General features: G+C 37.4%; 1 protein-coding gene and 1 long non-coding RNA gene across 2 annotated transcripts in view; one reads left to right on the top strand and one right to left on the bottom strand.

Moving 5' to 3' along the window:
* The window catches only part of STAU2 (staufen double-stranded RNA binding protein 2), a 304,184-nt gene that overhangs the window by 87,525 nt on the left and 190,448 nt on the right, over positions 1-26,211 (top strand). The window contains 3 exon segments of the mRNA XM_043601210.1: positions 21,388-21,547; positions 22,804-22,911; positions 25,074-25,286. Of these exon segments, the coding sequence (XP_043457145.1) occupies positions 21,388-21,547; positions 22,804-22,911; positions 25,074-25,286 (481 nt within the window).
* On the bottom strand, positions 4,714-12,158 carry LOC122495492. Its single transcript, XR_006300475.1, has 2 exons — positions 11,754-12,158; positions 4,714-5,117 (listed from the first exon to the last, which is right to left on the bottom strand). It is a non-coding gene; the product is annotated as an uncharacterized LOC122495492 (long non-coding RNA).

Below are 26,211 nucleotides of genomic sequence, written 5' to 3'. Positions count from 1 at the left end.
TCCACTGTCAGCACAAAGCCAGATGTGGGGCTGGAACCCACGAACCATGAGAACATGACCTGGGCTGAAACCAAGAGTCAGATACTTAACCGACTGAGCCACCCAGGTACCCCATAGATCATTCCATATTAGTATATAAAGAGCTACATCATCTTTTCTAACTTCAGTATGAAAACTCAGGAACCTATAACAATATAGGTCTATTTAATGCCTCAGCACATCTGTTATACTGTAGTTGTCATTTGTTTACATACATTATGAACCTCGTAATGTCATAATTTTGGCTTAGTCTATATGTCTTAAAGAAAATAAAGGAAAAAATAGTCTTTCATAAATATTCACAAATTTACCATACCTCATACATCTGTTCCTATCTGAAGAGGTAGGTTTCCATCTAACTTTACTTCCCTTCACCCCAAACATCCTTTAGAATTTCTGGTAGTACAAGTCTGCTGGCAATGGATTCTTTTAATTTTCATTAACTGAAAATATCTTTATTTTGCCTTCATTTTTGAAGGATATTTTCAATGAATATAGAATTCTAAGTTTTCAGGTTTTTTTACTTACAGCACTTTAAAGATTTTCCAGTGTCATAATATGTCTTAGGTCTTATGGCCTCTTTTTTTTTTTTTTTTCTCATGAGAGGTCAGCCATTTAATAAATAAGTAAATATAAATAAATACCTTAACTCACCAAAAAAAGGGAAGTCAACCATTATTGGAATTTTTGTTCCCTTCATGCAATGTCATTTTGGCTTTTAGCAGTTCAAGTATAATGTGCCTTTGTGGTTTCCTTTATAGTAACGTAGCTCACTGAACTTATTGACTTTGTAAGCATGTCTTTAACCAAAAGATTTCTTTTAGCCTTTATGTCTTTGAATATTTTTCTGCCTTCTTTTTTTTTTCACTTCTCTCCATCTGTTAGACTTTTTAATATTATCTCACAGGTCCCTAAGGCTCCATTCATTTTTTTAATCTTTTTCCCTCTCTGTTCTTTGGTTTGTGTAATTTCTGTTGATTAACCTTGACTTCTTTGTCATCCTCTTTCTGTTATTATGCCTAGCTAGTGAATTTAAAATTGGAATATATTTAGTTGTCTCTAGCCATATATATGGCTAGAATTTCCATTTAGCCTTTCATTTTGTAGTTTCTGTTCTCTGATAAGGTTTCCCATACATTTATTCATTAAGAGCATATATTCTTTTATACTTTTGAGCACAGTGTAGCTGTTTGCTAATTCTAACATCTGGGTCATTTCAGGGTTGCTTCTGTTGATTGTCTTTTATCATGAGAATGGATCATTTTTTTCCTACTTCTTCATATATTTAGTAATTTTGGATTGCATTCTTGACATTGTAAATTGGCTAGAAACTGGATTTTGCGATGTCCGTCTGAAGTATAGCGAACGGTTTTTTAAGCAGGCAGTTAATTTGGCTGAAGCCTACCAACAAAGTGTGTGTGTGTGTGTGTGTGTGTGTGTGTGTGTGTATGTAAATATGTAAAAAAAAATATATATATATGTATATATATATTTGCTCAAATTTTTATCTCTTACCTGTGTTGTTTAGAGTCTGTCCTATGCCTGTGTAGTTCAAACATCAGGTAGAGATTTGGGCAGAGTTTTCTACACAGAATTTGGGGTTCTTCCTTTCTAGATCTGTTATTTCTAAGATTTTCTGCTTCATTTCCTACTGACCTTGGTTGCTTTGAACCTTATCTCTGGGCCTTCAGGCTAGTAAGGCTTTTCTGTTGGCACTTTAGCTGCTCCATATGGAACAGACTGGACCTTCCCTAAAGTTTAAGCTGTTAAAAAAAAAAAAAGAGAGAAACTCATTCTGTGCTGTTCCTTTTTCCAGTGTTATTCCCACTGCCCCCCAACCCCCACCCCAGGATCTGCCTGTTTTGCTAACTCTTCAGTGCCTTCGGATGATTGTTTTTTTGTATTTTGCTGAGAATTTATAGTGTCCCATAAAGGATTGGTTTAATTAGAATTTAGTCATCCTGAAAACAGGATAGCTGCTTACTTTAAGAACTGTTTAATATTTCCCTGTCAACTTATTCTATAATTTATTTAACCAATTCTGTATACATGGACATTTAGTTGTCTCTAATGTTTTTCTGTAGCAATGTTGCAGTATATATCTTTGCACAAATCTATCTATCTATCTATCCAAGATTTTATTTAAATTCAAGTTAGTTAACATATAGTATAGTATTGGTTTCAGGAGCAGAATTTAGTGATTTATCACTTACATATAACACCTAGTGCTCATCCCAACAAGTGCCCTCATTAATGCCCATCACCTATTTAGCCCATTCCCCCCCCCCCAGCAACCCTTAGTGTTTCTCTATAGTTAAGAGTTTTATGGTTTGCCTCTCTCTCTTGTTTTATCTTATTTTTCCTTCCGTTCCCCAGTGTTCATCTGTTCATCTGTTTTGTCTTAAATGCTCCATATGAGTGAAGTCATATGGTATTTGTTTTATCTCTGATTGATTCATTTCACTTTGCATAAATATACTCTAGTTCCATCCACCTTGTTGCACATGGCAAGATTTCATTCTTTTTGATCGCCAAGTAATATTCCAGCGTGTGTGTGTGTGTGTGTGTGTGTGTGTGTGTGTGTGTGTACACCACATCTTCTTTATCCATTCATCAGTTTGGGCTCTTTCCATAATTTAGCTATTGTTGATAGTGCTGTTATAAATATTGGAGTCTTTGCACATACATTTAGCCATGTGTGAGACATTCTTATAAGTACTTCAGATATATCAATAAATAAAATAGACATTTTTACTCTGATGAAACTTACATTCTAGTTGGGTGAGATGGATAATAAAAAATAAATACAGGTGTGCCTGGGTAGCTAGGTCAGTTAAACATCTGACTCTTGATTTCAGCTCAGGTCATGATCTCACGGTTCATGAGATTGGGCCCTTCATTGGGCTCTGTGCTGGCAGCACGAAAGTCTGCTTGGGATTCTCTGTCTCCCTTTCTTTCTGCCCTTCCCTCACTCACACTTCTCTCTCTCTCTCTCAAAATAAATATACATTAAAAATAAATATAATAAATGTTTTGTAGTAGATTCAAAAGTAAGAAGTACTGTGGACAAATGGAAAGTAGAGTAGAAGAAAAAGGATGAAGATTACAGTTTTAAATAGGGAGATCTTATTGAAAAGGTGAGATTTGAGCAAGACTCTAAGGAGAGCAAGTGAGTTTTGAGAATGCTGTGGGAGAGGCAAGAGATTAGCCACTGCAAAGTCTCTAAGTGGAAACATGTCTGGTGAGTTTGAGGAGCAGGAAGGAGGCCAGTGTGGTTGCAGTGGAATAAGTGTTGAATGGTGTGATTGAAGTCATTGATACGGTGTGGAGCTAGACCTGTGTAAAGCTGTGTTAGGCTGTTGGAAGGATGTTGTCTTTTATTCTGGATGAGATGTAGAAGCATTGCAGTTTTGAGCAAAACAGAGACATGATCAGACTTACATTTTGAAAGGCTCACTTTGGTGCTAAGAGAACAGTTAGGAGGTTATTATGATAATCCAGACTAGAGATGGAGCTATTTTGAATCTTTTGGGGCTTTTTGGCAACATAATTAGGTGAAAAATGATACCTTTTTGGCACTTTAATTTGTATTTCTTTATGAATCAAGCCGATCATCTTCTCTTATATATATGAGTCATTTTTTCTGTGAGTTGTGAAGTTATAATTTTTGCTTATTTTTCTATTGATTTAACAGTCTTTCTCACAGATTTGTGTAAGTCAGCTGATTTTACTGTGTAGCCAAGGATGAACACTGTAGATTTAGTCTGTCCTCAGTATATCGTGCAGCTGCCTCAAGGTCATTGGTCATGCCAAACGTTGAAAACTACCTGGAGCCAACTGTAATTAGGTGCATCCACTCTTAGCCCTTCCCCAGTCAGATCCCACATGCATCTGTTTACTTTTTTTTTTTTTTTTAACAAACTAACACAACATGTTTATTTGTGTATGAAGCATTTCCCCAACCTTTTAACATGAAATCACATCTATGTGATTAACATCTACGGCAGTATATCCCCAAAGTAATATGCATACCTGGATTAATTCTAGACATTTATGTAAAACAAATATGAAAATTTATACTTTAATAGTTACGGATTTGTTTAATTGTATAAAGATGACTTAAACATCAAATTTATCTTTTCACAGACATTGCTATATCTGAGACAGAGTTAAAAAGAATTTCATCTTGCCCATCCTTTTATTTTGGACTCCCCCTGCTCCTGCAAACTAAGAGCCTGGTCCTTGCTGGTCCAGTCTTCCCCCTCCTAATCTCACTCTTGCATCGAGAGGGCCGTCGTAATGCAGTGTACCGGTAGTCAGTCTACCTTCATTTGCAGTCTGGCTCCACCTACACCAAGTTGTGTAACCTCTCTGTTCTTCAGTTTCCTCAGCTATAAAAATGGGAATAATAGCAGTATTTACCACTTAGGGCTACTGTGAGAATTCGATGAGTTGCTGTTTGTGCAGTACTGGAATACAGCAAGTTCAATGTGAGCTGTTATTACTCTCTCAGTTCACAGCCATGAGTTGGACTCCTTTTAAGTGCTAGGTATCATGCCACATACAAGACACGAGGGCTACAGTGAATAAGACTCCCTTTTCCCCGTGCATGAGCAGAAAGCAGTCCCTTCACAGCCTTCCTAGAGCACTGCTCCCAGAATAGAATGTGAGTCATTTACTCTAAACTGTTTGCTTTATTAAAGAAAGTATATGGTCTAATACAACATTCACAGACATTTGCAGCGGGTCCTGCCTTTCTTAGACTCAGGAAGTAAAAGAATACCCTTATTTTGATTTTATTAGAATTGCATTTTGATAAAACAAGAGCCAAATGACAACTAAGATTATAAGTTTAGCTCTTCATTTAGTTGACTTCATCGTAAGTTCACCAGCACTGAAGTGTTCAGTTTCTGGACAGAATTTCTTATGCATGTACGGAATGATTTTGCTTCCTGAGAGATCACCATGGTCATGCTCTTGTCAGTCTCGATCACTCTTCCTGCTTCGGCATTCTCAGGGTCTTGCAGTCTCAGGTTACATTGCAGATTTGTCTTCTTGTCTCAAAGAAGTGTCATCCTCTGCAAATAAGGTTGTAGAGTCTTATTTACAAGGCTTTCTTTTGTTCTCTTGAGTGACTTTTTAAGGAAAACAACAAAAAGAATAATAAAAATTTGCGCAAGATGCATTCTTACTTTACTCCCATGTGGGTCTCAAATTTTCGGAATTCTCTATGTTGCTTCCTCAAATACTTCTGGAGCCTTATACACACTAGGTTTGAATGACTTTTTGATTTTGCTTGACATCCTTTCTTTAAGAATATATGGAAGGCTTTCTCCAAATCGATAAAGGCAGCAAGAGGTTTTTTACTGTACTGAACGTACTAGTTGTCTGCGTATCTCATTTTAGAACAAAAATAAAACTATCTTGTGTTCTTACCTTCCCTAAATCCAAGTAAGTTCTTTATGTTGAGTTTCAGTAGTCTAATGTAATGTAATAAAACAATCTTAATATCATCAAGTATTTTTCACCCTTGTTTGCTTACACATTTTTCTCTCTCTTTTTCTCATCTCTCCTCTCTCATTGAGATAAAAATAAGCAACTTCAACTGTTTCACGATTCTCTTTTACCTTTGGGTCAGGTTTAGAATCTTAGGCCGTGATGTTTGGACTGTGTAATTATCTCAGGTATTATTCGCATTATGGCTTATTGCTTTTTGCAGTTCGAGTTTCCTGGGAGCTTATTATTCATTAATTTCCCAGGCTTTTTCTTGGCCTCAGTTAGCAGAACCTTGACCCACTTGTTTTCTTTATTTCCTTATTATTTGTTGACATTCTCACATTCTCTGGTCAAGATGCACTTCTTCAAAGATAAATGAGTTACTAGACACCTACACTGTGGTTGACTGACAGTTCATAAAATAGTCTACAGAGATAGAACGTAACCTGAAACTGAAATAAATGTCCTTTAAGACATAAAGAGAATTTAAAAAGTTAAAGTTAACATTTACTCATTATTTTCCGTTTAATTTATCTAAAGGTTTATTTAGTTGGTTTATACTGGTTTTCTTTTTTAAAAATATTTATTGGGGGGGGGGTCGCAGAGCTCATGTGCACACATGCGCACAGGGCAGAGAGGAGAGACAGAATCTCAAGCAAACTCCCCACTGTCAAGGCAGAGCCTAATGTGTGGCTTGAACTCACAAACCAGGAGATCATGACCTGGGCTGAGATCAAGAGTCCGACACTCAACTGACTGAGCCACCCAGGGGCCCCTTACTGGTTTTCTTGATATCTGAACTTATCAAGGTATTTTCTGAACACTGCCTGATCTTTTGTAGTGCATTGGCTTCTTGAATGATTGATCAGCCAAATGTTAGTTTTCCTAGGGAGCATGAAGTGGTCTCTCTGGGGTGATATAAGCACTGACCACAAATGCCACCAAGCATGGCAATTGAAAGGCTAGGGATCGGCTAGCGTTACTGTGGCCCTTTCCTGGACCTCTCCCAAGCAGACAGTAGTGGAGCTAGTGGCATTGCCCCTAGGTTTGAGGAGCTGGTAACAAAGCCCCTAGGTTCTTTACAGGGAATAATAAAAAGCAGGAGAGGTGCTGAAGCATCACGGAAACATTGTGGGATGTTTAAGAAGGATGATGGATTTGTTGCCAAGGAAGAAGGAAGGCAAACAATCAGGATTTCCTACTATGATCTGACACAGTGTATAACTTGTCCAGGTTTACACGGCCAGTGAAGGACTGAGCTGTCCCTCCAACCCATGATTATATGTTTTCCAGGCTTATGCTTTTTTTGCTGTGCTGTGCTAACTCATGTGAACATCTGCTCTTTGGGAATAATAGGATATCATGACAGACTTATTTAAGAGTATTCTTAAGAGCTATTTTGCTCACTGGAAAGAATTTGCAGTGTGAGTAAAATGCATTCTCTAATTTATATTGTTAAGAGGAATCATAATCAGAGGTCAGAACTGTTAGCCTGTCATACTAAGTATTACTCAACCTATTTCCATGCATGGTAGTCAGACTGCCTGTCAGTGTCATGTTTTTACCAGTATTGTCTTGTTGCCATGATTTTGCCTCGGGTACAGGTATTTTGCCACAGGCAAAGATAAAGAGGTTTTGATGTTCTTAGCTTAGTGTACATCCTGGAATAAGATAGTTCACACTGACTTATTGATAAAAAGCATACCTAGATTATCTGCAGCAATACAGGAAAAGGAGAGCATAGATAATTGCAATCCAGATAGTATTCCCTAGAGGATTTGTGCAGGAAAAAAAATAAATTACTTTAAATTACTTTAAATTACTTAGCATTACCTCAAAGTAATTGTAGTTAAAAAAGTAGAAGAGTTTTCTAAAAGTCCCAGGTACTCTTTTATTTTGGCAAAAGTTACTTTTTATACTGCAAAAAGATCCAGGTAGTTGATCAGGTCCTTTTCCCCATTTCTTTGAAAAGTAGTATTGAGTCAGACAATGGTATTGACTCCAAATGATCTGTATAATTCCAATTAATCGTCTGGTATGGATTATAATAAAATGTCAAGTGTATTACCAATAGCAGAACGTATTTTTAAAAGCCTTAAAAGATGATTATCAATAATTTGAGACTACTTGTATCACTTGAATCTGACAGCATATTTCCATGTGGCAATTCTAGCTAATAAATTATGTTTGCACTCTCAGCTTCTATGGAAGTCACCCAAAATTCTGCATTTTAAAAAAATGATTGTGCGAATATGAAACAAATGATTACCCATTTGTTTAATCCATATGTTTAATTTTAATTGCAGGTGAGAGGATAAAATGTAGTTTATAAGTAATTAAGTGTATCTATTCCTTGGCACTTAGATGTTTAATTATGAATTTTATGATGTGTCGGAGCCAACATTTTCTTACAGAAATACAACTCAAGATTTAATATTGGGCAACAGTGGGAAAATGGGATTTAGTATGAAAATATTTGCTTTATGTAAACCTTTTTATGAATGTAGCTAATGCATAAGTGAAGTCAAGCTGTAAAAACAATTAGCTGGGAAAATGCCAAGTTAAGTTTTTTATATTCCAATGAATATCTGCTAACTACACATTATTTATGCAAATGTACGACTAGATTTACTTAGATTCAGGTAAAAAAGACTAAGTACTAGAAGTATGCAATAAGTATAATTACCATTTACATCTCCAAACAAAGCACATTAATCTTTCTGCAGCACCGCTGATGTAATGTCTCCTTACTTTTGGGAGTATTTGAAGTGGGCAAGCATCCAAAGTTGATAGTGAATTCTGATCAGCAAAGGCACTGGAATAGATGTCTGGGCTGGACATTGTAACAAAGCGAGCCATTTCTAAAGCTCTTGGAAGATTCTACACAATCATCCATTGGAATCTCTTATTCTAGACATTACCAAAAAACCAATTTATTCAAAAAGGGTGTGAAACTTCTCCTAAAAATATAATCTGATATATTTGTGGGTTTGTTTGTTTGTTTTTCATTTAAACTTCTTAAAAGCATGTTCTTTGGGGCTTAAGTTAATGAGGAAACAGAGGATTTAAAATATTTTCTGGAACCATTTTGTTGTTGAAAGGACTTGACAGATTCTTTGCACTAGTTTTCAAAGAACATTCTCAGACAACCCGTAACCAAAGATGATCTATTGATAGAATTAGATAATGAGAATCTTCTTACAATTCAAAGAAAAAATAAGCCATATTTTCTGTAATTTTCTCCAAAAAGTTTTTTTTAAATCATTTGATCCCCTACACCCATAATTTCCTTAAATTTAGGACTCTGCCACTAGACTACTAGCACGTAGTATTTAGTGAAGACATATTAAAAACTTGAAATTTCTTTAAAACATTTTACTAATGTTTTTGTAGTTCATGGAGCACTTCATATGCACACACACATATATATCTAACTGAAAATACACAGATATACTAGGATATTTCATGAAAAACACAATAAATTTCCTTCTGGTTTGCCACTTGAATAAGGTTGAGAAAGTTGATACAGACAAGATATTTCATATCACTGATGAATCTTAGAGAAACTCAGTCCTCTTTCCCAAAGTGCTTATAGATAGTTTTTGGAGCTTAAATCCAATTGCTCTAAAAATCTAAAGATATCTTCCTCTATCCACACCATCTCTCAGTGTTTATTTACTCCAAGTTTATAAAAATACTTGATAAACATTTTTAATTATATTTAAAAATGTTAAGTAATTTTTATTACATTCAAGATAAAAAACTTCTAGTAGATTAAAGTAACCTGGGGCGCCTGGGTGGTGCAGTCGGTTAAGCGTCCGACTTCAGCCAGGTCACGATCTCGCGGTCCGTGAGTTCGAGCCCCGCGTCGGGCTCTGGGCTGATGGCTCAGAGCCTGGAGCCTGTTTCCGATTCTGTGTCTCCCTCTCTCTCTGCCCCTCCCCCGTTCATGCTCTGTCTCTCTCTGTCCCCAAAATAAATGAAAAACGTTGGGAAAAAAAAAAAGTAACCTGTAGAATACACAGACTCTTAACTAAGGCATAATACCGAAAACAGCATATCCCAAGGTGTGTTTCATAGAATACACATGATAACTCACGTTACCAAAAATATTTAGGAAACACTGTATAGTATATTTCTGTCTTGAAGCATTGCAGTACAAGCAACATAAAGCCTATGAGAAGACAAATTCATTAATCTTGTATCTATATTAATAGATACCATGAAAATTAATCATGTCTGCAACACAAGAAGTTAGAAAAGGAATAACAAAGTAAGTCTGAAGGAGGAACATGAATGCATCAGTAGATTAATTAGAAAAACAGAAGACTAATAGAAGAAAACATGCAGAATCCAAGATCTTGTTCTTAGGAAGAACCAATATGTAATCTAATCAATGTGAGCAAGTGTGAATGCAGAGCACAAATATGCAGAATGTAGTTGGACGGTAAGGGAAGCCTGACGCCTAGGAAATGCTGGTTCTCATAAAGGACTGTTTTGTTCAACTCAAGGAAGACTATTTCAGAATGAGGATAAACTGGGTGATTTTGTAGGAAAATATAAACTGCCAAAAAAGATCCATTGCTATAGAAGTGAAAGGACAAGTAGTCAAATAGCCAATTACCATTACCTCCCCCTACCACCCTGAAGAAGAGCACTTGGCCTAGATGGTATCACAGAGAAATTTTATTGAACCTTTGAAAAATAGGAAACACATTATTTTGGGCAATCAAAACTAGCCTGGCTAGCTCAACAGTGCCAGCTAAGACAAAACAAAACACAACAAGAAAGGCTAGAACTTCAGACCAATATTCTTTATAAAATAGCAGTGGAAAAATCCTAATTGAAATATTGGCAAATAGAATTTGGCAATTTATTGAAAGAATAACCACTGCAACCACGTGGGAATTATTCCAGGAATGCAAAATTATTTCACTATTAGAAATATGGTAATAAAATTCACTTTATTAAGAGATGAAAAGTAAAAATTGCTAACTACACAGAGGCTGAAAAGGTATCTGAAAATTCATTCTTGACTTTGAAAACAATGTTATGAATATTGAATACTTCTTCAACATGATAAACTATATACCCTGTTGATGCACACACACATACATGTACACATACACACACTCCCCTCCTATCCCAACCAAACCCAGTAGCCAGCCTTATGCTTAATAAGGGCATATTAGCCACATTTCCAGTAAAGTGAGAAGCAAGACAAAAGCATCCATTATCAACTGCTATTTAGTATTCTTTAAGGGGTGTGGCTCAATGCAGGGGAAAAAAAGAATAAAATTTGGAAAGAAATAGGAAAAATTACTTTTCTTGGCAGAAAAAATATAATTGTTTATTTGAAAAATTGCAAGAGAATCAACTAAACACCTACTAGAAGCATCAAGAGAATTCAGTAAGGGAGATGAGTGGCCAAGTTAGTATCCAGGAATCAAAGCCTTCATATTCACAAATGGGAAGGGGAGACGACCCACGGATCTTTAGCATGCGTGAAATCACTGACGCTATTTGGTAATAATGTAGACTCCACCAAAGAGTCTGATTCAGTCAGCCTTGAATCTGGATGTTAACAGTGTTCTAGACCCCACCAGGAGGACTCTGATGGTCTTTTGTTTGTTTTTTGTTTTTTTAATATGAAATTTATTGTCAAATTGGTTTCCATACAACACCCAGTGCTCATCCCAAAAGATGCCTTTCTCAATACGCATCACCCACCCTCCCCTCCCTCCCGCCTCCCCATCAACCCTCTTATGCTTTGGCTCTCTCCCTCTCTAACCTCTTTTTTTTTTTTCTTCCCTTCCCCCATGGACTTCTGTTAAGTTTCTCTGATGGTCTTTGTGGGGGACCCACACTTTGAGAAATGCTACCCTGAGGAACCCACGCCCATTCCTGTGCCATCACTCCTACCTTACTGTTAGCTTCCACATCGCTGTGTGTGGTACCAGTTATTTACCTGTCTCAGATGGAATGCTGCGGTACCCAGAGGAATACAGTGGCAGCATACAGTGGAAGGAGAGCCCCCTCCCCTCCAGGTTGCTCCTCCAAGGACCCTTCTGTACAGTTACAAAGTGGAAGCACTTTCAAAATTTCAAAACCGCTCTGCTTGTCAGCCACTCACGGGAGGCACTCCTTGCTCCTTCTGCTACAAGCCATCTATCCAGTGGGATGGCAGGAATTGGGGTAGGGGCACGGCCCACTGTTACCTGTGCTCCCGGAAGACATGAGCAGAGCCTCCAGGGCGGTTGCAGCCACTGCTAACCTGCAGATTTCGTGGGACAGTGTTTCCCTGGAGTTTCTCACTCATTCCCACCAGTCGCTTGTTACTTAATTCTCATGTTCTCTAGTACCTCCCAGCTTGAACACTGCTTATCAAAACTAACTGGTTAAGTTCATTTCCTCTGACTCTGCACTTGTACCCAGGAAGCTACAGAAAAACAACTGTGCTGACTGGTCCCATCTTGAAATAGGGACCACAGTCCTTCAGTGGACTTTTAGCAGTGCCTGTAATCCTACTGTATTCTCCTAGGTGGTTCAGCCTCCTGTTTTCAGAGAGGAGTTACCCAGACTATGCAGTGGCCTGCCAACTGCCTCTCTTTGGACAAACAGCAGCTAGAGACTTAATTTAATAAGTCAGACCATGTCACTCCCTGCCTAAAACCCTCTCTGATGGCTTCAATCACATGTGGAATCGAATTCTGACTTACCTGCCTGGCTACTTTTCAGACCTAGTTTCCTACCACTCGCCCCTTGACTCATTGCTATCCAGGTACGAGAACACTTCCTGTTTTTAAAAAATGGCTGTATGTTACCTCTGCAGGGCCTTGGCACTTGCTATCTCATTTGCTTGGAACATTTTTTTTTTCCTCCAGGCATTCATATGCCTGGAATTCTCCCTCCATTCACCTCTTTATTCAAATGTCACTTCCTAAAGGCTCTCTTACTACTCTGTTCTCTTACTTTACTTTTCTTCTAACCCATCTTATCAGTTGCTACTGTTTTATTTGTTGATTGTCTCCTGAGGGCAGTCTACCATCCCTAGGGATTAAAACAGTCCCTGGCATGAATTAGGCCCTTAATAAATATTTGTTAAATTAATTTAATTCACATAGCCCCTGGCAGTCAAGCAAGGGCAGGAAGAAGACCAGGTCATTAATTTCTAAGAGTGCAAAAGGGAGGGATGCTGCTTGTGCCCTCCCCCAACTGGATAGGCTCATTTCTGGGAGTCTGCCAGGACTGTAAATAGGAGTAGGTGAAATCACCTAGGAAGACTCTTCTTGAGAAGATTGGATGCAAGGGAGAGTCAAGATTTTTTAAAAAAACTTTTTTTATTGAGGTAAAATGCACAATAATGTAAACATCATTTTTACTATTTTCAATTATACAATTCTGTATGCTCTGAATTAGTACATTCACATTGTTGTACAACCACCACCACTGTCTAATTCCAGGACATTTCATCACCCTTAAAAGAAAACTCATGCCCATTAACAGTTACTCCCCCTTTTCTCTCTTCGCAGCCCCCGCAACCCCTAATCTGCTTTGGTCTCTGGATCTGCCTATTCTGGACATTTCATCTAAATGGAATTATGCAATATGTAGCCTTTTGTGTCTAGCTTTCATTTAGCATGTTTTTAAAGTTCATCTACATTATATCCATGTATCAGTACTTATTCCTTTGTATGGCTCTATAGTACTCCATTGTATGGATATACTGCATTTAGTTAATTGATCTATTGATTGATGGACTTTTGGTTTATTTCCACCTTTTGACTATTATGGATAATGCTGTGAACATTTGTGTATACATTTTTGTTTTTGTTTTCAAAGAGGGCACAAGTGAGCGAGGGGCAGAGAGAGGGAGAGAGGAGTGGGGTTCACCCAAAGCGGGGCTCATGCTCACTCGAAGTGGGGCTCTTGCTCACCCAAAGTGGAGCTTGAGCTCACCCAGTGTGGGGCTCACACTTAGGAACTGCCAGATCATGACCTGAGCTGAAGTCAGATGCTTAACCAACTCAGCTACCCAGGCGTTCCTGTTTCAATGCAGTTTTAAATTTCAGTTTTTAAAAAAAAAATTTTAATGTTGACTTATTTTGAAGAGACAGAAGCAGAGCATGAGTCGGGGAGGGGCAGAGGTCTCGAGAGGGAGACACAGAACCCGAAGCAGGCTCCAGACTCTGAGCTGTCAGCACAGAGCCCGATGTGGGGCTCGAACTAATGGACCACAAGATCATGACCCGAGCTGAAGTCAGATGCTTAACCGACTCAGCCACCCAGGCGCCCCTAAGTTTCAGTTTATATATATCTAGGAATGAAATTGCTTGGTCAAATGGCAATTCTGTTTAAATTTTTAAGGAACTGCCAAACTTTTCCACAGTGGCTGCCCGACTATAGCCATTCTAGTGGGTGTGAAGTACTATGTCATTGTGGTTTTGGTTTGCATTTCCCTGATGGAACATCAGCTTTTAAGGATGAGCTTCAAAAACGTTAAGAGAAGAGACAAAGAATGAGAGAGAGTAGTAAGACTGCAGCCAGCATGGTTTCCTGGACTTACTGTGCTCCCCCAAATTCTCTTTGGTAACCAATGTGACCATTGGTCTCTGAGGTCTAATTTGACTTAAATTGCCTTAAGTGCCAAGTCTGGCAGGACTTCTGCATAGTTTATAGTTAGTACCTCTGCAGTGTATGGTGTTCATTTTATCTAGTTCATTCAGAGACAGCATCGTGTAGAGGCTAAGATCATGGGCTCTGGTGTGAGATTACTTGGGCCTGGGGGGGTGGCCTTGGGCAAATGAAATATCTCTTCCTCATTTCCTTATGTGTAAAATGAAGTTGGGGTTGTTATGGTGACTGAGATTAGTATGTATAGTGCTTGGAAGAGTGCCTGACACGTATTGACTGCTTTGTATATTTTTGTTGTAATCATGATAATGGTGATGATGATTTATCTCGCTATTCATTTAGGGAAGGGGAAGAATAGGTTTATGCTGGATCCAAGTGTAGGATTTAGAGTAGTGATTGTGTATTTACAAAATGGGGCTCTTTGATAACATGCTGTGCTTTCCATGGTCTTATTGTGGTACTAGCATCAGTAACACAGTACACATTATTTACTCTTGTGGATTATATTCTGTGTTCCACAAGTCACTCTGCTAATTAATCAAATTTACATTTGGAACACAGATTTACCTTTATTTGGATTGGGACTAGACTTATTTCAGTTAAACATTTTTTTTTGTTTTTTGGTTTATACTCTAGTACAGCCGTATTATTAAAAAAAAAAAATTGAAATTGGGGCGCCTGGGTGGCGCAGTCGGTTGAGCGTCCGACTTCAGCCAGGTCACGATCTCGCGGTCCGTGAGTTCGAGCCCCGCGTCAGGCTCTGGGCTGATAGCTCAGAGCCTAGAGCCTGCTTCCGATTCTGTGTCTCCCTCTCTCTCTGCCCCTCCCCCGTTCATGCTCTGTCTCTCTCTGTTCCAAAAATAAATAAACGTTGAAAAAAAAAATTGAAATTACGAAAGAGAACGTCATTTGTAATTCCATCACTTCAAGGCATCCTGTCCCAGTTTTTAGTACATATCTTTCTGTATTTTCCCCTAGGCATTTTAGACATCATTATAATAATTCTACAAATAGAATAGACTATCCTTACCCTCCTTTAAAGCTTATTTTCAGCTGCCCTGTGAATCTTTTTTAATAGGTCCTAATTTTTGAAATTCCTCAAGACTTAACATTTAGATCCCATAAGAGATATATTTTCAAAATTTATAGATGTGAATAGAGAAAGAACCCTCTCCTATCTAGACATTTTATATACATACAAGCTTGAAAGTGGGCCAAGGACTATTTTATGGCTTTATGATAAAACCTATTATTTTTCTATAGCAAGTAAAAGAATGCTTAGCAGTGCCAAAATGCATACAAAGAGTCAAAATAATCAACATGTCATTTGAATTCTAAGTTTTGGCTGTTAGAGGTCTTTAAACATAGATTCTGCACATATTTTACAGATAAGTAAACTGAGATAGAAAGATTAAGTGACATTTCTGCTTTCAGGCAATGTTAGAAATAAACACAGAAATCAAAAGCCTCTCCTTATTAGATGAGAAGATAACATGTTCATGTATTTCAGGACATAAACCTGTAGAGGAGATATGAACACTTAAGCTGGGTTGAGATTTATGAATAATGCTATCAAATAAAATGAGGCAATTATTTCTCAATTTTTAAAAGTTCTCATGTTATTTGGAATATGTCTTTCTCACCTTGTAAAAATGATACTTAGGAGAGTAGACATGTTAGAAAAAAAAAGCAGTCACTGAATGGTAGGGGAGGACACATGGATTTTAGTTGTTTAGACTCATACAAGAGGAGTCTACAAAGAGAGCATTAAAGAAGTAACTTTAGGCAGGAAGGCAAGGATATATGATATGGAAACTTCTTATAACTGACAGTCAAATAGAAGTATACGAATAAAATTGTGTATATTCTTATAAGAATACTTACATAAGAATGTAAAATCTTCCCTTAACTCAAAAATCAAAACCAAAACTCTATAAGGAATGTCAGACAGTGTTAATTCAAAGGAACCAAATATACATCCTGTCTTTACTGCTGTATTGACTTGTGCTGTCTTGAAGATAGGCCAAATCTAAAGACTTTTTTGGGAATTAAAGAAAGGGAAGCATTTTATTTTATTTTATTTTATTTTATTTTATTTTATTTATTTTTGCTTTTATTTTATTTTATTTGAAATTTTATTTGTTTAGTTTTTATAAGACTTCCAGCAGACAGAGGGCAAAGAGGCATGGGGGAAAAGGCCTTACAAGCAGACTTTATAAAACTTAGACCATTAGGACTGTAACACTCGATGCTCATTATTCTGACTTTTCAGTTTGATGGTTACTTGATTGTGTCTCTTTTTTGATCCTGCTTGGCTTGACATACCATAAAAACCTAGGATTTCATTATGGAGCTCTGTTTGTTTCAGTGGCTATTTAGTAAATTGCTTCTGAAGTCTACTAGTGGACCTTAGGTTTAGACGGAACTTGTATTAGGTTCTTTAGCTTACCGAGGACATAACAAATTTCGTAAACAAATGTGAACACAAAAATAGAAGAGGATAAAGCAGATTTTTGGGAGATGACTTAAGAGTTTCCTGAGTCTTGAGCTCTGAAGTTAGATAGACTTCAGTTTGATTGCTCACAACCATGTTGGGGATATTTGTTAGCTCTCATGGTGATCATGGGGGCATCTGTCTCACCTGGCCGCTGTGAGGTTAAGTGAGAGACATATATAGGAAACCTAACCATGATGCTACAGGAATGTGTGTGGTCGTTTGCTTGCGTGGAGTTTGAAGTAATCAAATCACGTATGCTGTATTGTGAGCTGTGGTGATATCGTGGAGCAGTGGTTCTCAGACTCTTAGTATGAAAGATTTACCAGGGAATCTTGTTAAAGTGAAGCTTCTTGTTCCATCCCCAGAGACTGATTCAGCAGATCAGGATTGGAGCACAGGAATGGACATTTTTAATAGGCACTGAGGGTAATTCTGATGAGTGGGATCACACTTCGCAAAGTATTTGGGAGGCTGTGGGTAGAAGCCATTTGACCCTGAAACTTTAATAGCCTGGATGAGTGAGTTTTCATGGCTCATTTTTTAATAACAGTCACTATGCAAATATAAACATTGCAAATCACTATGCAAATATAAACATTTAGAATAAAAATTCTAATTGAGAAAAATCATTTAAGAATAGCAATGTAAGATTTCATAAATATCTACTAATTTTTAGAAATGTGTACATCACTTGTTAAAAGCACTTTACCTAGAATGAGCTTAATGTTTGAAATAAATAGAAAAAGAAATTCTACTTAGAACATATCAAGCTTCAAAGTTAATAAACTCTGAATGTTCCTTTAGTAAAGGAAACAGGTATTTAGAGACCTGGGCCTAACATACAAGGAGACTTTCTGCATCATTTCTACATAATTCAGTCTGGGTGCCATTATTGAGGGCATTCTGGTTAATTTTAATTGTCACCGTGATATGGGGAGATGTGATATATAAGGTAATCAAACCATGTGGGGTAGAATATTAAGAATCATTGTTAAGTAAGAGGATGGAATGAAACTAGAACAAAACAAGTCAGGCATTTACTCTTGGTATTTCCTGTTAGTGCTAGAATAGTTTACTTTTTATGTTAAAATACAGCAAACCCGATTTCTCCTCTGATAGTTACACAATATAATATACATATACATATGTATCCACATGCATACACATATACATATATAGAGCCATATTTGATGGCCACAAAGGAAGAGGCCCCAAGGGCTCTTTAGTGTGCAATTAATATTTTGGTCAGAAAATCAGCAGATTGTTTCAGTATGGTTATGTGTTATGACATCATATTCCAGTAAAGTCATAATGAACAGAAATTTTGTTTGTCTCTGTGGCAAACCGAAATGAGTTTTGTAATTGTCAGCAGGCCTTAGTGATTATAGTGGCGCCCACTCCCTCTACTGTAGTTAAAGGTCTGTTAGCATTCCAGTTGTGGACCTCTGTTTTCAGAAGTGTATAATTAATTGTAAACATTTGCTCTATGGTGAAAGCTTGCCATGTAAGATCTCAGTACAGGAGTCAATTTCTGATTTCAGGTTGTCTGTTTTAAAGTTTTATAGTGGAACCAGTTAAAAATATCCATGAAATACTGTGTAGGTGGAAAACTGAATTTTGTGGTGTACACAATGAAGATAACCTGCATTTATTTTGTTAGTCTTTTAAGATCTATGCAGTAAGCGTATCTAAAACAATAGGAAAATGCACTTCAGGAATGCAGTGAGAGATTGTGTACCCCAGTATACTAGTTCTTGTAATTGAAGAGCAAAACGGATTGTGGTTTTTGATGCTTCGCCTTAGCATATTAAGAGTATTTTACTGTAAGTGATCTTTTTCTCCCTTTAACTTTTTTTATATTTGCCTGTTTAAAATGAGAACCTATGACATAATGAAAACACATTTAAAATACTTTATCTTAAAACAAAATAATAGAAAACTGTGGCCAAGAAAATTGACTTTAAGAATTTAAAACAGCGACCATTTCTTTTTTTCCTACTCTGGATTTCTCCACTGCAGTTGACAATATTGATTTCCCTGACATTGTGTCGTAATTTCTTTCCTAACTCTGACCCCCTTTTCGTCTCCTTCACTGCCGTCTATTGTTTCCCCTGCCTTTTGATCACGGGCCTCAATCAGATCCCAGCCTTAGGCTCTCCTTTTCGGTTCCTTTACACTTACCCTTTCCAGGTGCTGACCCACTCACATGGTTTCAGTTATTGTCTCCCAGAACTGCATCTTCAGGGCTGATGTCCCTTTCTGGTCCTTTACCTTCTGTAAGCCTTCGCTAATTAGTGCCATCTGCCTGCCGAATTCTTCTGTGACAGGCTCTGTGCAGTTTATCTCAGGCTGAATATAGAACCCCGCTCTTCAGATGTCCAGTAATCATCCCAAACGTAGTAGGATTTCAGTTGGACTTCTCTTTGCTTTGAAACAGACATTTTTCAGCACCGGACTGATTTTAACTTAATTTTTTTGACATCATGTTGTAAATCCACCACTCCCATCAAAATCAATCCTTTTACTTTTACTGAATTGCCCAATTCAGTGGTATTAGTTCTCAGTCATCATTTCACTTGGTCTATGAGTATAATTTGCCACAATTGCCCCCTCCCTCCTCCTAGATCTACTTTTTCCCATTTAACTTTCAGGAAGGACCCTGTGCTTGCCTGTTCTTCTTCCTGTCACTCCTTCCCACAGAGTTCTCACTGTCCTTTGGCTTTAAATTCCATCCATATATTGATGACTTTCAAATTTTATCTTCACCTTGGACCTCTTTCCTAGAGTCCAGACTTAGAGTCCAGACTTGACTGTTCATTTGACATCTCCACTTAAGATGTCTAAGCAGGCTGAGTGATTTAATATCCCCCAACCAGAGCGGCTCATACCCACCCCCAACAAACCTGTTCCTTCTCCAGTCTTCGCTGACTCAGTGTACAGGTACTCTATCTTCCACTTGTTCAGCTCAGAAGCCCTGGGGTCATCCTTGACTCCTCTTTCATATTCCATAATTAATCCTTTGGTAAACCCGGCCAGCTCTGCTTTTGAAATCTGTTCAGAATTGAACTGTTTCTCATTACTTGGACTGCTGCTACCCTAGTAGGTCCCTGTTGCTGTTCCCTTGTGTTACTGCAGTAGTCTCCTGATAGATCTCCTTGCTTCCATCATCATCCCCTACTGTTCTCAGCATAATCATTAGGTGATCCCTCCAAAATGCAAGTCACGTATGTTACTTCTCTTCCAAACCTTCTAGTGGCTGGCCATTTCACTCAGGGTAAAAGTTGGATCTTTACAATAACTTTTACGTAAGGCACTAAGGAATCTGGCTACCTCTTTTCCTTTCTTAGCTTTCCTTTTCTCACTTCCTCAACTGTAGCCAGATAAGCGTCTTCTGAATTAATTGAACATACTTGGCATACTGCTGCCCAGGACCTTTGCACTTGCTGTTTTCTCTGCCTCAGATGCACTGTTCCAGATATCTGGGTGTTGCCTCCCTCAGTTATTTTAGGTCTTTACACAATTGTCATATTCTCAATGAGACCCTCCTTGGCCACCCTGCCTAAAATCTACCTCCCGAACACTTCTGAACCTTTCCTTCTTTTTCTGTTTAACTTAGATCTCTAACATACTAGATACTCTGCATATTACTTTAGTTACTATCTGTCTTACCCAGTACAATGTGTTTTTGTTCATTGTCATACTCCTTTGTCATATAGAATGTCCTTCACAAATAATTGTTGAATTAGTGTATTTTATTGCATATCCTCTTAATTTTTTCTTCTTAATTTCTTCTAGGTTTGTTCTTTCCTCACTCAGCCCTTTTATCGCCTCATATCTTCATCACTGGTGCTGTCTAGTTGTGACTCCTTACTTCAGTTTTGTTAAACGCGAACCTGCTAAAATTTCTCTCTTTAAATACGTTTTATTATTACACTGTTTCTCTGCTTAAGAATTAGCTTACCTCCCCATTCTTTCTTATGTTCGATCTGATCTTACTACTTGGCAAAGTACTCACTCCTTTGGAATGGAGCTGTAGCTCTATCTCTCTGCCCCTCCCATGTCTAGTCATAACTCTTCTGCTGAAGGCACAGAAATCTGCGTCCTGTCCCCTGAATGGGCTTGCTTGTCTCCTGCCTCTGTTGCGAGTCTCCTCCTTCAGCACAGACCATTTGGCTTGTTTCTGTCAAAATCTGACTGAAAACTGGGGCGCCTGGGTGGCTCAGTCGGTTAGGCATCCGACTTCAGCTCAGGTCATGATCTCATGGTCCATGAGTTCAAGCCCCGTGTCGGGCTCTGTGCTGACAGCTCAGGGCCTGGAGCCTGCTTTGGATTCTGTGTTTCCCTCTCTCTCTTCCTCTCCCCCGCTCATGCTCTGTCTGTCTCTCTCTCTCCCTAAAAAATAAATAAACATTAAAAAAAAATCTGACTGAAAACTTCTTACTAGAAGTCTTCTGTGATATAATTGAATAAATTTTACTATATTAATTTATGTTTCACATTGTTTTCTCTAATATATTTTTCATGGAGATAGATACCTATAGATATATTGACTCATTTTATCTTTTATAAATACATTTGTGAGGTTAAAACTTTACTGGGGTTAATAAGAGGGTATATAGTACATTATATGGTTGGTATCAATTTCAAGAAAACAAATCTTATTGATGATTATAGAATGATTTTATTGAACAAACATTAATATTTTTATTTTCTTATTTTAGGTATCATTGCCCAATGCCCAAGATCTTTTATGTTCAGCTGACTGTAGGAAACAATGAATTTTTTGGGGAAGGAAAGACTCGACAAGCTGCTAGACACAATGCTGCAATGAAAGCCCTTCAAGCACTGCAGAATGAGCCTATTCCAGAAAAATCACCTCAGGTATGTTACTGCTACATGTGACTGTCTCTTCCTTATCGTTCCCTGGTGAGATTATTAACAAGACAAACAAATGCATTTTTATAAATAAATCATCTCCTCTGATAGGAAAGAATATTAGAATGGTGGCCTGCTACGATCTGCCTCTCAGATTACGTGCCTCCTGCACTAAGCTCATGTGTTCCTGCTAGGATGACCTTACCTTGGAGAACTTTGGTTCACCCACAGAGTTCACTTCTGAGGCAACACAGGATTTAAGGATATGAACAAGGATGGGAAATAGCATTCATTTACCTTAGATTTAATGCTATGTTTACTGAGTATAGAATACACTGTGTTAATCTAGAGTCAAGGAATTTAAAGTGGAAGAGATTTGTGTGGATTTTTTTCAGTCCCACTTTATTTTACAGACCAGGATATTGAGGCTGATCCTGAGTAATTTCACCCATTCCATGGCTTTGGCGACTCTCTCTGTTGATTTCAAAATAGTATCTCCAGCCCAGACATGTCTTATAAGATACCTTGTTATTGAGCTATCCACTTAGTTATTGCAAACTGTACTGTTCAACCCCTGCAGATGCCCTGCTATCAAACCTCTTGTCCTTCCCCTTTGAGATTCATCTTAGTTAATGGCCGACGTAGGTGTTTTTCTCCTTGTACACTTTCATTATGACTCTAACCTCTGTGCTTATCTGTTTTTACACCACGTCGTAAGTTTCTCAATAGCAGGGATACTGTTTCTTGATCTTTTTATCTCTGAGACTTATCCTGTGTTCAGCATATATGAAGCCCTCCAGAAGTATGTGTTAAAGAAGTGAATAACTAAATTGGTGCCAGAACCAAAGAGCTCCAAAATCCTGGTTTACATCCTGTACTCCTTCTACCATTCAGTGTTTACAGAAAATTAAATAGCATTAGAATATTGGGGATATTCTAATGGGTGGGGGATACAGATCTCTAAAGAAAAGTGAGTCTGGGGACATAGTATAAACTCAAATTTGTATATGGTTGAGTAAAATTTTTCCACATCAACATTTATTCTTCCACTTTGGCGGGGGGGGGGGGAACCCTAAAAATTAAATTACAAAAAGCCTCACAACAAAGCCTACAACTACTCTTGTTACATAGGAATCCACAAGATACAGTCTCTAGTTGCTTTTTTCTTATTGTATTTCAGATAGGCCCTCTTTATTGTAGAATATATGTAGCAGTTTGCTACAAAGCGGGTTTTCATTGTCATCCTGTATTTTGTGATTTAGAACGGTGAATCCGGAAAAGAAATGGATGATGACAAAGATGCAAACAAATCTGAGATCAGCTTAGTGTTTGAAATTGCTCTGAAGCGAAATATGCCTGTCAGTTTTGAGGTAAGTGCTCAGTAGAGATCTTTCATGTCTCTCCCCCTGCTCCTCACTTTTTAAAATAAACGAACAAATAAATTAGCTGGCATACTAATCTCCTGAAAGAGTTCAGGTGCTTTCTTATGCTCTCACTGTCTATCATGAAATCATATAGGCCCTGGAGAAAGTAGAATATACTTTCTATACTTACGATATACTTACTATAATATACTTACTAGAATATCATGGATTCCTGCGGATCTCTTTGGCTTTGCTGTATTAAATTTTTTGTATGTATATATATAAATATATTTGTGTGTGTGTGTGTATATATATATATATATATATATATATATATATAATATATAAAATTTGTAGACTTGTAGTATGCTCCAAATATGTTTAGTGTTTTTGGTAGGATCAAATTGAAAGTATTCAAGTTAATATTTTGTGACACGTATATATGGATATCTAAATTCTTCTAAATTTGTGGAACCAAAATAGGTTTAAATTTAACTTTTACCAGTAAGTCAGAAACAAGTAATTAGCAGCTCTCTACGTTACCGCCAGCTAAACATGTCACAAAATATTTATAAAAATCATGTGAAATATAAAAGGGAAAACATTTTAAATCATTGTAATACCTTCTTTATTAAGAGGTCATTAATTTTGTAACTCAGATATCTAAAAAATAGACAAAACCCAGGAAATAAGCTAAAACGGTTGTAGAGTTTCCTCCTTCAAAGTGTGTGGAGTTCACCTACTAGAAAGGTCCCACATTTTATTCACTGTCAAGATCAACTGACCTTGACTGAGAACCTGTCTTTTTAGACACAATCCTCCTAAAGTTGGGTTATCTGATTTCTTAGCCTCTAGCAGATTAAAAGCAGAATGAGGAAGGCAGGAATAGAATGTACTTGACGGCCTGTTGGTCCTAGCAAGAAATGATAGGGAAAATGTACTATCAAAAGTAATTACCTATACTCAAAAATTGTTGGAGCATGGGCCTTTTAAAGGCTACAATGAATAGGAATAGTTTTACAAGTCTTAGAATTCCTTGAAAGCATCAATACATTATAGTATAGAATATTTGGTGTTCATAATGATCTAATGTGAACAATAAAAAGGTCAAATATTTAGTATTCTGTTAAGTTGGTAAAATGTGTACTTTTTTTTTCTAATTGAGGAGGGTGCCCATCAAAGTTATTAAAATAAACAGTTTTAGTGTTTCAACTAGTAAGGTTAAATTACATGGATAGTATGCTTCTCATAAGTTTCTTAACCCCAGTAATGTTGGATTATTGAGATACTGTGTTGTTTTCCTTTTCCTAATTGGTATTATTAGAAGACAAAACTTTAATGTAAACTTACATGGTAAACTATTTAACTAAATAGGGTTTCTTTTATGAAAGGTCTGAATTTTGAAGGAGACTAAAGTTTTTAGCATTTGGGTTTTGGAGAGCACCTTTCCTCCAAAAACTGGAATATTTTAAAGAGCACATTAATACAGGGTTTAGGAATGCTCATTCATAGCTGGCAGATTCATAATCCATTACTCTAGAAACATAGGTATTTTTTTATGGTATGTCTACTTACCTTTTTAAGATCATGTCACAGAGAGTAAACATTCCTTTCTATAAAACAGCCTTTGAGGTCTCCATCAAAAATAGGTTATTTTCACCCAAAAGTTATTTTTGAGAGGCTTCCACTTGTAGGATGCTTTATGGGCTAGAGAACTCCAGTAAGAAATAGTCCTTGGACTTCAGTAACTTATTCTTACAGAGGAGAAATTAGATATTTACACAGTTATATACAAACTATTATTCTGGATGGTCTGTGTAGCTAATCCAATATGGTATGTTTTATGTTCTTAATTTTCTGTTCCATAAGAAACTGGGTCACCATAATTAGAATTGCCTATTTTAAGCTAGTAAAATACAAATTTTGAGTGTGAATTGAATGTATTTATTTAGATTTTTGTTCTTTCAACTTCATTTTATTAAACAGCATAAGTATCAAAAAATGAATGGTCCCTATATAATGTCTATATAACTTTATTAAAGAAATCTATAATTTTGGCATAATTTTTTGTGATTTCAATTTTGATTATGATACGAGTATTTAAAAGATGCATGAGATGATAACACTACTTAAGAGCCTATATTCAATAGTTTACTTATATTTAATAGGTTATTAAAGAAAGTGGACCACCACATATGAAAAGCTTTGTTACTAGGGTGTCAGTAGGAGAGTTCTCTGCGGAAGGAGAGGGAAATAGCAAAAAACTCTCCAAGAAGCGTGCTGCAACCACCGTCCTACAGGAGCTTAAGAAACTCCCGCCTCTTCCTGTGGTTGAAAAGCCAAAATTATTTTTTAAAAAACGCCCTAAAACAATAGTAAAGGTAAGTGTGTGCTTGTGAACATTAGTCAGGTTTACTATATAAATATTATGGTAACTATAGATAAAAAGTTTTCTGTAGGACAGGCACCTAAATGTATGGATTATATACAATCCCAGAGTTACCGGTGGTCCTGGACTATAAATTAATAACACTCTATTTTGTTTTAAAATTCTTTTTACTGTTCATTCTTTTATTTTGAGAGTGCGAGAGAGTGCATATGTGATCAGAGTGGGGGGGGGAGGGATCAGAGAGAGAGAGAGAGAGAGAGAGAGAGAGAGAGAGAATACCAAGCAGGCTCCACACCATCACCGTCGAGCCTGATGTGGGGCTTGAACTCACCAACTGTTAGATCACAACCTGAGCCAAAATCAAGAGTCGTATGCTTAATGACTGAGCCACCCAGCACCCTTGTTTTGCTTTTAGACACTTGTATACCTGTGTTTGTTCATCAAAAAACAGTACCTTCCATATTTCTAGTTTTTATGGTTTAAAAAAATACTTTCTCATTCATGGTCACCATGTGATTCTCATCAGGACTGTGTAAGGTAGATGACGTTACCCCTCCTTTTACAGTAAGGTTTCATGAAACATGCGTGCTCAAAGAATTTGCTCGCCTTTATTCACCTCACGTGTGGGACAACTTGAAGGACTCTGTTTTCCAACCCAACGTTCTTTCTGCACACAGCACTGTAATGTAGTAACTTGTTGGGCTCTCATGAAATGATGATGGGTTACAGAGTAATAATCATATGAGTCATACTAATGCTGGTGACGGTGGCAGCAGCTGGTAGGTATAAAGCACCGTGTGCGGCCAGCTTTGTCCCAGCACTTCGTGTGCTTTATCACATTTGATGCTAGCAGCAGCCCTGCGAGGTAGACGGTACTATTTTATTTCTGTACTTTCAGGCACGTAGAGCTTGGCCAA

Source organism: Prionailurus bengalensis, chromosome F2 (genome assembly GCF_016509475.1).
Source record: "Prionailurus bengalensis isolate Pbe53 chromosome F2, Fcat_Pben_1.1_paternal_pri, whole genome shotgun sequence".
NCBI classification, from domain to species: Eukaryota; Metazoa; Chordata; class Mammalia; order Carnivora; family Felidae; genus Prionailurus; species Prionailurus bengalensis.
Note: the sequence above shows the minus strand (reverse complement) of the source record. Positions and strands in the feature narration are given on the sequence as shown.